Source organism: Pieris napi, chromosome 14 (genome assembly GCF_905475465.1).
Source record: "Pieris napi chromosome 14, ilPieNapi1.2, whole genome shotgun sequence".
Classification (NCBI taxonomy): domain Eukaryota; kingdom Metazoa; phylum Arthropoda; class Insecta; order Lepidoptera; family Pieridae; genus Pieris; species Pieris napi.
In genome coordinates, this window is record NC_062247.1 from 7,280,880 (window position 1) to 7,293,404 (window position 12,525).

A 12,525-nucleotide genomic window follows, 5' to 3' on the forward strand; every position below is an offset into this window, starting at 1 on the left:
TAGATGACGTCATTTATAATTTCTGAATCGGCAATTTATTACAGATTGCTAAGCAGTTTTGCTTTATTGTCCATCCCTTAGTAGAGCTTCATTTTAAATGTTGAATTCTACTAAATGTGACAGAGTAAGGGCCTAGCATTTGCATTACATATTTATGTTTCGTTCGTTACATTCTGCGCAATGGAATAAATAACATTTTGGGTATTAATTTAATCATCCAGCGCACCCAGTGAAGTATCTATAATTAAAAAATAAAGTCCCATACTCACTGGAGCATGAGACACTCATCAGCATACTAAATAAAGTAAATGGTTGAGGGTGGTCCAGATCAATTCATTTCAGAATTTATTGATATCTCCTGTAGTTTGGTAGTTATAACAAACTAATGTTGTATACTCAACTCCAAATATCATGTTATTATATTGTACCATTCTTTACAACCACATTTGTTAACCACTTAAGTCGCACTATATATAAACAGTCATCACTAGAATCTCAACGGTATGTCCAAGAACAGTTTCATACGCTCCCCGATATCCGTGATGGAGCGGTCGTCCAACTGCTAGCTGTCCGTGACGTCATCGGTGACGTCGTCGATTTCGTCATCAAGTGGTTGGCTGGTTAGCGCCGCCCAGAGCGGGGACCGCGCGCCGGGTTGCGCCGAGCCACGCCGCTAGCTGTCGCCGGCGCAGGCGGCCGCAGTAACCGCGGCTGCCCCCACAGCCCCAATGGCTCCGAAGAGTATCGAACCCACTTCCTTGTCTGGGGTTATTTCCACCTACGACAGCAATATATAAGTTACAAAGAAACAAAATTGACACCGCAAGAATAGTTGAAAGGACGGTTGTTAGAATGTACACAAAAGAATGGTACAAATAACAAAAGTAATGCCAAAATATAGTATACTATTTACTTTAAATAGTATATTGTAAATTATGTTAGAATATAACTGTCAATAAGTCGTTAAGGCTACATAACAGTAAAACTAAACTATCAATGTATGACGTAAAAGTAATATTATGATTTAATAATTATTATATAATTGTACCAAACTTCTAAGGAGTTTTTCTGACTGGACAAGTAGTCGAGGATTTTTACATTTCATATCAACCGCTTTTTATGTACTTGAAAATCAAAGTAATTTCCCACGCGGATCACGTTTGAATCAGTACTTTTTGTGCGGTCTAATGATATATGATTACTTTAAACATATAATAGTAATTTTTATAATTGGGACACGTACATAATGATTGTGCGAGGTTTTGTAGGAAATATGAACCAGTTTTAACTAATTCAGTATCGTATTTTAAAAACAAGAGATACAAAGCGAAGATACAATGGAAATCCATTCACAGAAATTATTTTTTGTTTTGATAAATAACCTTAACATTAAATAACCTGTGAAAGCGTAGTTTGTTCCGGATCGGAGCGTTCTTCCAGGACAGTGTCCAATTCGAGTGAGGGAGGCGGCCGCGGACAGCGGACGAGACTGACCGCCCGTTGTCTATTTTTCATCGGAGACATTCTCACCACAGATAACTCACCGCGATCCAATTCGCAGTTGCGGCGTCTTGCGCGTTCCCTTTAAACATGTATTTATTATACAATCATTGTGTAGGTTCTTGGCATACCGTATTAGAATGCTATCTATCTCTGTAGATAGCAAGACTTAACGTTTCCAAGTAAAACTTGAAATTAAGCAGTACTTATAAAATATACATAAAATTCATCTCATACAAACATATCTAGTTATATATTCATAAGGCAGCGTTGATAAGCCTTACTATAAATATATCAACAAGTTTTTCTTCAATTGGTAACACATATGCATATTTTTAATATTAATACAGCCCTGCGTAGTCTCGTCTTTCACACAATAAAGGCAAGGAGTATATATTAAGAAGACAAAGTGACAGTAAATTTATTCTCGCCGTGTGAAACGTCAGTCGAACAAATGGTAACGAGGGTCAAAGATATATTGTTTATGTTGCATTATACAACTCATCCCGCAACTGCATGGAACAAAGCTATGTAAACTTTGTTATTGTTTGTGTAAAAGCGATGTTTCCGTTTTTGTTCGTTAAAAGAACGTCTAATTAGATAGTGGCTTTGTTTTTATAGGGGATTTATAATACAGTTACGAAACGATAACTGAGTGAATTAATTATTAATCCTTTTATTTACTCGTGAATAAAACAAAAATTGTACACAGTAAGAAACGTTATTTAGAATATATTAAGACAAACGTAAGGTACTAGTGAACAGTCTCCTGCAACATTAATCAAAACTAGTTTTAAAAAGCTTTCCGTTTAAACATTATTGATTAAAAATTATTTATTGAAAAGTACGAGATTGAGCGTATAGAAGTGATAAAGAAACAGTATAAGGAGTAATGAATTACAATAAGAAGTTTGGATAAAAGCATTGTGTGGGGCAATATTGGTAATCTCGATACCGAAGATATTATAAACTAAAACCGATGCTAAAATTGGCCGAGAACCTATGCGATTCTTCAAAGAGCTATACTAAACCACCCTTGGCTTAATTGCGTATTTAGGCATCTATTCATGTTTCAAGGTGACAGGGAAACGTCAAAGTTTTCACGAATTGCGAGAGTTCGAAGAATAAATCAGACGGCAACACTAGGCATCTTCAAATTGATAATTTTTGTATCTGGTATATTTCATTTCTAAAATCTCTAGATTAGATTAAAATACCGTTTCATATATGCATCATATTACTAGCATTATAATGTAACAAAATAATATATAGTATAATAATATAATTATAATAATATAATTACTGCTAATTGACAATAAATAGTGTTTAGTAAACTGTTAATGTTAAAGACGTGTCAAGGCAAAGATTAAAATAGAGTCATTTAATGGGGAATTTCGTATGGATAATACTAAATTCCCTTCGCGTAAGTTGAACATTAATAATTACCTCGCTAATTTCGCCCTTCGTCGCAAACAGCAAATAACTGTCAGAGCCAATAATGGAAAGCCGAAAATGCAGGACACGATCGGTATGACTATTGACTCGGGTGACACTGAAACAAAATATCAGAAAAATGTATGTATATTGGTTTTAGGTCAACTCTAATATGCTCATATAAATATCCCTTCTGTTATTTAAATGCCTTAAAATATGTTGTATGGTATAGAATTCACAGCTCATAAGCTTTGTTTCATCGCGCATTTTCTAAGTCTTTGCAACCCTCAGATGAAGCATTGGACAGAACTATTTTGCAAATTGATTGCGCCTACTAACAACAAAAAACAAATGTATTGGCAAATTTATGGCGTAGATAATTAAAGATCTTTGGCACGGTTATCTTTCGGGATATCAGTGGGTCTCGAAAACGCTAGACAATATAGAAACCCAATATCTCTGTTGAGAAAAAGACGGGCGAAAATTGTTTATGTAGAAACCTCTGCAAACGCAATTTTTACCTGTAAAACGATTTCAGTAGCGATATATAGAAAAATTGATGTTTGAGAGGTCTCTGGAGTACGAAAGTAATAACTTTGTTGGAGGTTACCATTTTTAACTTTGTCGCTTTGAAACGAGTAATTTTAATAGCCAACAAAATGCTCTACCTACAGTGTGAATCATAAAAGTCAAAGTTAGAGTGGATGTTATATATAGGATAACTACTGTACATTAAATAACACGAGTAAAATATGTACATGGATTACAACAGAGTAACGCAGTGCGTTTATGTAGTACTAATTATCTAGTACTTATTGTGCATATTTTTATAAGGAAAATATAAATTGTTGTCCATGAGCATAACAAATTATGCTAAAATTTAAGAGCTTAAAATAATGATAATACTATTTTTATTTGGCATGAAAGTGGATAAGATATATTAATTACCATCAGATCTGTCAAATCAGCATGCAAAATATATTTAAAAACAATTTAGTTTTTTTATAAAATAACTCCTCCTAACCTCATTCCTGAGGTTCGATCCCCGGCTTTGCACTAAAGTACTTTCTGTCTTTGTGTGCATTTGACATTCGTTCGTACGGTGAAGAAAAACACCGTTAGGAATGGCATGTCTCAATTACAAAAATTTACGCCATTTATCTATAAAATAAAAATGACCAAAGAAACGGATGCAATCTGAGACCAATACCCGTTTAGGGTTGTGAATGGATTGTTATTAGTTATTTATAATGTCGTAGTATAGTCAGTACGCCAAAAATCTATAAATGAAGAATTCTTCCGATTTATAAAATCACTGGCCCTTAAAAAACCTTCCCTTGAAAGCATAATATAGAAAACACTATAATATGGTATATAATACAAAGAAGGTAGGTAATATAATATGTAAAACTCGTTGACTACACAAATTCTGTGAACGTAAATATTTATCAAATCTAATATCGGTAATAGTAATAATTAATTCATCGTTTTCAGCCATTATGCGTAATGCAATATACTGCTGTTAATATTCTGTACTTCATGCAATTCCCCATTACTTTCAACATTTGTAAATTAATCTCACGGAACTGAAATATATAAACAAAAGATGTCGGTGCACGTTTTCACTTGTTAATAAATAACACTTAGGGTGAGATTCATAGACACAAGGGCGATCTCTCCCATCTGCTTAAAGGATTTTGACAGACTTAATAAGGTATTTGATTTGACAATCGAGAGTCACTTAGCGCGCTTATCTAATCTTATTCTAACCCTTACTTCGTACAACGACGCGTCACCGTCGACACCTGGGACTTCACACTGCTGTTTTGCTGATTAAATTTATTAATGAAGTTTAAATTCTTAACTATTTTAGTAGCTTCAATGAATATGTTAACCTTGAAGTAGGCCAGACTTCGGGCGAAGCTATATCTAGCTGTGCGCCTGTAGAAAACAAGAACTAAGTCCCAACTAAGGAACTAAATTAAATCTGTTTCAGTTGACCTCATCGAGAAACTACGTCCAGCGGCGTAGATTAAAAATATTTTAAAAACTTTAGTTGTCATATTTGTGGACAAATTGTGAAATATTTGTTCTTAAAAAAAAGAGAGAAAGGTCTCGAAAAGGTACTCGAAAATTCTTTTTTCATTTGAAAGGATGGTCTCATGGTTATTGAAGGCACAGTACCTCTATTGTTCGGGAGAGTTTGCAACTTGATACATTATAACATATATATTCATTCATTATCTTTAATGACAAAAATTTTAAAAATACGTAATATAGAATTTTTTTATTAATTTTATGGGCAGTCACTATCAGCCGTATTACGTATCACCCGGCATGTCGTTGATGTATTGGGACACCTATATATTATTAACAATACGCCGGTAATGAAAATGATTGTGAAAATTGGACTCACCAGTGGGGTAAATGATGATGGGCGGGCGTTTATTACTGTGCGTTGATTTGGCAACTGTTATCATATTACTTGCTGTTGGGGTCGTTGCGTTGTTAAATTGGTTCAAGCTAGATAGAGCATCTGGCGTCGTTCTTGTCATTATGCTGAAACAAGTTTTATTAAATACTTTTGTGATCAAATACTGTAATAACATTTTATATCTTTGTATTAAATAGTTTTTTTAAGAAATGTATCTGAGATTTTGTGGAATGTACTACGACTTTTTACTTAGGAGTTTTAACAAAACAGTACGTACGTAGGTCTATTTGGTTTACGAACCAATTATTCAAAAATTAAATTCACAGTTAAATTAAAACGCCTAACGCTGAGTTACTGAATGAATTTCTCATGTTTTGTGAGAATAACGCAAGCTAAAATAATTAGAATGAACTTAGTTTAAAAATTGTAATAAAATAACAGTAATAAAAATACAAAAACTTTGACATATTATGTATTTAATCATTGCGTAACCGCAAAAGAATTCGGAGGGTCTAATATTCCTGCTACATTCAATGTGTACAAAAATATTTGGTTTACCTCTAACCTTTTTCCGTCCGTTTGCATTTTACATGTTACAATATTCTATAAGAACCAATATTTTGTTGATTAAATAAGTTGAATCACAATTTTCCAATGATTTATTTAGTATTTAGTCGTGTTTCTCTTATAGCACGCGACGTATTATTTTTATATAAAACTTTGAAGAATGTGATGAACGCGTTATAATACTGAAAAGTATTACCTTATATATTTGTTTACTCAAAAAAGGAGAAAATTTTCGTTCCATACGCATATGCATTCAACGTTCCGCAATTAATGAAAAGCCGAAAGGGCAGGCCAAAATTGAAAACGTAACATATATTGTACTCTCCATTTCAAAGAATTAATCGGTAGTTTACATATACCTTATATCTACATATACCATACACACATACCATAAGAGATGTTTTTAATTAATCACTTAACCAAATTCAACTAAAATGTATGCATTGGCTAATGAAAATAAATTCCTGATAAATCAGGATTCACACTTTACTAAAGTATAGTGTTTCAGGAGCCTGTGAGTTCCCAGTTTCTGTGTAGCAATAAAGATAATTATTTTATAATAATTTAAATAAAAAAATATTAAAACTACAACAACACTTAATTACCTATAAAAATCTAGGAGATGTTTTTAGTTCATCACTTTATACAATTTATGCAAACAGCTTAACCATTGGCTAATGAAAACAAATTCCTGATGTATTTTTTGTAGATTCTACTAAGTTTACACTTACACAAATTATTTGATATAGAAAAAAGTACTACTTTTAACTTCTCCAAACTTAATTTTACATTAATATTAGAAAGAGATTAAACTTGTAGGTATGTTTGTTCGTTTATATGTTAGTATGCCGGCTGTATGCATGCATGTATTTTAATCACCTAAATCTGTGTTTTCCTTAAATTATATTAATAAGAGTGAAAGTAAGAAATCATTGTTGGCCGGGCAAATGTTACAACTGATGTGGAAAATCGCTAACAAGCCAGTGAATCAGAGATCTTCGTACAGATATAGCAACGGTTATAAAAAAATCTTATACATTTTAGAATATTAAAATGCAAAATCAGTATACAGAGTACAAGGGCTGGCTTTCAGTATATGACGATGTGGTAAACACAAAATTATATGGAATATCTTAAATAAAATAAAATATATTAACTTACCTTATCATAAATTTAGTTTGTTTCATTATTAAATTTACTCTTATAATTAATTGCCTATATACACAGTCCATGTACATGAAACACACAGGCTCCCGAAATACAGTTCTAACTAGAACAGGAGCCGGGGATACATGTTTGTTATGTAACCTGATAATGGAAATAAATTATTATTATTGTGACAGGGTTTTTAAATCTACATATGAGAGATAGAAACACGAAATAGGTGTGTCGGCGAACAAATCAGTACGTAATGTGTAGATAGACTGTTCGCTCTATATATCTTTGTGATTGTGAAAATGTATTTCTCAGGTTGAATACAATTCTATTTTGTAAGATAAAGTACAAGTATTGCTAGTGATTGCTATTATGTATCGTTTCATTTTCGATTGTGTTTCGATAAGGTTTCAAATGTGTGATGTGTGAATGAATATAGAATTGCTTAGATTTCCTTTCATAGCATATAAATTCGTATCCATAACAATGGATAACTGTATTATGAAGAATAAAAATACTGAAAACTGTATTAGTTCAAAAATTAGCCAAATAAAATATTTCCCTCTGGAGGGAGTTACGTACTAGACATGTAATATTTTTATGGAATACCGAAAGAATATGCTGCTTGTTGGGGAACGACTAGTTGGTAAAATCGCTCAAAATACTTGTATTCATAAAAAAATGCTTTTCGTCGAAAAAATTCTTAAAAGGTCGGCATCGCACTTGCGAGCCTTCTGGCAGAGTCTGACTGTCCATGGGCTATCTCACTTAATACAAGATGAGCACACTGACCATGTTCTTTCTTGTCATCATGTCTTTCTAAAAAACTAAAAAAGATGTAAAGGGAATTATGGTGGCGGTAGTTGTATGGAGATGTTCAAATAAAACACTTTGTTTGAAGCAGGGTAACAACTGGCTTTAATTGTTTAAAACATGACCTTATAAGTAACATAACATTAGGTTTGTGGGGTTGTGACGCTGGATTAACAAAAAACTATCTTGACTTATTGAAGAGTTCGTAAATCCGAGTGACACCGAGTGAATTATGTAATTGGACATTATGGGAAACGAGTTAAATTACAATTTATGAGTGTGGTAAAAACGAAAGGGCTAATTTTACCTTCAAGTGTGGGATGATTGCTTACAATTTGTTTACGCTTCTCAAGTAGAAACGTAAAATGTACTTAACTTATTTTTTTAAGGAAATATCAAAATGGTTACTCGACATGACAGGAGACCGAAGAGCTGGCAGCTACCTCAGACAAAGACTTAGTCTAGCAATTCAAGAGGGAACGCTGCCAGTATCGTCGGAACCTTGCCTAAAGGGACTCCTTTTAATAATATATATTAGTTATTATATTTTAAGATGAGTTATTGTTTTTATTGTTCTTCTTTTTTGTGAATTTGTGTGTTGGAAATAAATGCCATTTCACTTAACTAATGTTAGGTTACATCACTAGGGTTTCTAGATTAACGTATATATTATAAAACACATTTTTACTTTAAAGACTATTAAGTGTAAGGCGTATAATAAAACATGTCAATCACTCTACAACAAATAACTTTATGTTTTTCATTATAACGATATAAGCATTCTACTATTAAAATTGCTTCTAACGCTGATAAACGATACATGTACAAGTGATGTCGGAAGCTATATGTACCAATTAATGGGTCGATGTAGTATGCCTCCTACAATTCATGTGTTACACACGAGAACCACCAGTAAAATTTTACTTAACATAGTTTTAAATATACGAATTACGCACTTTATCCAAGTTAAGTAGTAAAGTTACTGTAATAATCAATAAATTAGTTTTTAAATACAGCTTTTTCATATTGAAGTGTAACTTCTAATGGGACTTCCAACAAGGTTGCGTTAAACGTTTAATACTACCATGGAGGGGGTATGACAGCACTGTTGCGTTAAACGTTCATCGCTCCTGGGTGGAATAGGAAGAGACAGAGCGAGAGTGATTAATTTCGTATCTTACATTAGTCATCATAATCCCATTGTAAATAGATTTGGACATTTCTCCACTGGAAAATGATAATTAAAATATCAATTGTGAATTGTAAGCTATGTTAATAAAGTTTGTCTTAAAGAAACAATATGATTTTACTACAAATCACGAAAGCTCCACGCTCTATTTTAGCTTTTTTGTTTTAAATGCTTTAATTTGGATATAGGAAAATAAAATAGTTCTTTTTAAATCGATTGCTATCAATCTTTAACACCATTTATTTTAAACAAAGTTAACTCCTATTTTTAAACGCGTACCATGGATATTACCTTGAGAAGTAAGCCTTCATAAATTTCGATTCCGTATAGCTGGCAATTTATAATGTAATTTCTCTCTTGACGTCATACTTTAAATCCTTGGTTTCTAAATTAAACCAGTTTTTTACCCAGTAGAAATCCTATAAATTTCATATATTTATAGGCGTTTATTATTTCTGTATCTGCCTTTTGTACCAAACAATTAAATATTAAATGCACGTAGTTTAAAGTGAATAAAGAATGAAAAATGGTTGGAATATTTTTAAATGCTGCCATGCTGTCACAGCTGAGCCCGTCAGCGCGTTTGTTAAAATATCTTACATTTTCTTAATGCAATTGTGTAGACTGAATTTAGGTAAGGCATTCGACTGGCATATTTCATTAAGTTTATCTTAGTTTTCAACTAATAATTTAACGCTAGCCAAAATTCCATTTATTCTAGATTGTATTTTAAATTAGAAATAACGTTTTATATCAAACTAATACGTACGACGTTTAAAATTCAGGGTCCAGGGTACGTTTACAAACGCTTCACTAAACAACTAGACGGTAACATTGTGTGTTCAGAATTGTTTTATTTTGTTTGTTCTAAATTCTTTGGTAGAGTACAAGTCAAACCACAAATATTTTGTTCTACAGTGTTCCACATATAACTGATGATGATGCTTTCGTATAGGCTGAGCTCTGCAGCATATGCAGTAAAGAAAATCCGACAGTTTACTGATAAGGACACGGCTAAAATTGTCTATCATAGCTACTTTCACAGCGTTATGTCGTACGGTATTCTACTGTGGGGTGCTGCTGCAGAGGTTCAATCCATATTTGTGCTGCAGAAGTGGGCTGTTCGGGATATTTGTTGTGTTTCTCCGAGGGAGTCGGTACGGAATAAGTTTAAGGAATTAAATATTATGACACTATCTGGTCAATATATTCTTGAAGCCTTGTTGAAAATTTAAACGATTTTAAAACAAATGGTGACTTTCACCAGTATAATACGCGAAATAGAACTAATTTGAGTTTACGACCAACCAGGCTCCAAAAGATAAACCACTCCTTATATGGAAATTGTATTCGTTTTTACAACAAACGCCCATGCGAAATTAGAGGAATATGATATAATATGATATGATAAATTTAAGGAATACTTAAATGATCCTAATCCTTGGGATTGATTTGCTCCAGTTCAAACAATTTCTATTACAATACTTGGTGATTAAAAAGAGTGGCGGAAAGTTTCTTGCCAGTTCTTCTTACCCGCTCTACTCCCTTGACTTGCGAACTGGTAGTAAATGTAAATTTACAATTAATTTAACTTCTTTCTGACAATTCATAAGTGTATTTGTTTACCTACATGAATAAAGATATTTTGAGTTTGAGATGATATGAATTATTCATTGGCAAAGTCCTTATGCATATATATTTTTAAAGTATAATTGAACACGTAAACAATAAAAAAGCGCGGGAATTCGATTAATTGAGTTCTAGTCAGCTGTCAATGTCATGACAGAGATTTGTAGCTATGGTAAGTTTACCAATATTGCAGATATTGGCTTAACATATTGTATTGACAATACGGAAATAAACAGTTCTATTAATCAATGTCACACAAGCCTTAATTAGTAAAATAATATTTTAAGTGACATAACGGAGTTAAGTTTACAACATTTAATAGCTAATAGATATTATATATATTTATAAACCATAAATAATAAAAATCGCATATTAATTGAATATATATACCTACTAATACTTATAAAAATATAATACTAGGAATACACTTCAATTAATAAGAACATTTTTGTATTATTTTAGTGACAAATATTTAGTGTTAACATTACCATATAAATTTCAGTTTTATATACGAGTAACGAGGTAGCTGCAATTTTTTATGTAAACTCGATATAATTTTGTACAAAGAACCCGGTGTTAATGCCGTGAATCTGCAGTTTTCATATCATTAAACTCACCCCAACTAATTGAAAACACCACGGAAATCTCAATTGGTTTCCTCAATCTGAAAATTTCGATATTACTTTTAAAGCCCGCACTATGAAGTAAGTTATTTCTGGAGGTTTGTAACGTGTAAGGGTTAAACGCGAAACGTGACGAGACGAGCGTCCCTTTACCATGCCTCCCGTAAACTGAAGCTGAAACAAGGCACTGGGTGCATTTCGTCCAGCGACCCGAATTCCCCAGCTATTAAAACAAAGTCGACTAAACACGTCGAAAGACGGAAGATTTAGGACTTTAGTAAAGTTAAAAATCTTTGCACATGTTGCAGTGTTAACGTTTAACTTTAGGGGAATTTACACAAACAATTCTTTGAGATTTAAATTTACTATTTATTACACATACAGTTATTGTTTAATAATCACAAAAAAAAATCGTCGAATCGAGTAATCGAAGAAGCCTTTATTTTTCGGGTTACGTCAGAATATAGCTTTAAAGAATCATTGGAGTTGTTATTCGGCTCGTCTGGGCACAAAAATACGTCTAGACTAAATAAATAAATTAATAATTGAGTTTTTATACATTTTAACGATTTGTACTCAACTTAGGCAATTAACGCTTGGGTTTATGTTTGAGTAATAGGTGTTGGAATCGTAATTACCTAGTGTTCGAGTGCCGGTCACACGGAGACGAATCCGAATAATTTATGGCACTCACTGATGATGCTAATTCCGTTTATTACAGACAATAAATTGAAAACATCTCTGAGCAGTGTTGGCCTAGTGGCTTCAGCGTGCGACTCTCACACCTGAAGTCGTAGGTTCGATTCCCGGCTGTGCACCAATGGACTTTCTTTCTATGTGCGCATAAAAATTTGCTCGAATGGTGAAGGAAAACATCGTGAGGAAACCGACATGTCTTAGACCCAAAGAGTCGACGGCGTGTGTCAGGCACTGGAGGCTGATCACCTACTTGCCTATTAGATTTAAAAATGATCATGAAACAGATTTAGAAATCTGAGGTTGTAGTGCCACTGAAGTATTTTATTTATTATTTATACAGGGTGGCCAAAAAGTCGTGGATCAAACGCAAATAGGGGATAGATGAGGTCATCAGCTGCATAAAACATCGGGACTAACATCTAAAATCTACATCTACAATTTTATTATTTTATTTTTTATTATTTTATTATAAAAAGATGTAC

At 32.9% G+C, this 12,525-nt stretch overlaps 1 protein-coding gene across 1 annotated transcript; it reads right to left on the reverse strand.

Moving 5' to 3' along the window:
• Positions 1–318: 318 nt before the first annotated feature.
• LOC125056232 lies at positions 319–11,495 on the reverse strand. Its single transcript, XM_047659265.1, has 5 exons — positions 11,339–11,495; positions 5,351–5,493; positions 2,947–3,052; positions 1,399–1,582; positions 319–778 (listed from the first exon to the last, which is right to left on the reverse strand). Exons 2-5 carry the CDS (start codon positions 5,487–5,489, stop codon positions 674–676), a joined length of 534 nt encoding a protein of 177 aa, XP_047515221.1. The 5' UTR covers positions 5,490–5,493; positions 11,339–11,495; the 3' UTR covers positions 319–673.
• Between the last annotated feature and the right edge of the window lie 1,030 nt (positions 11,496–12,525).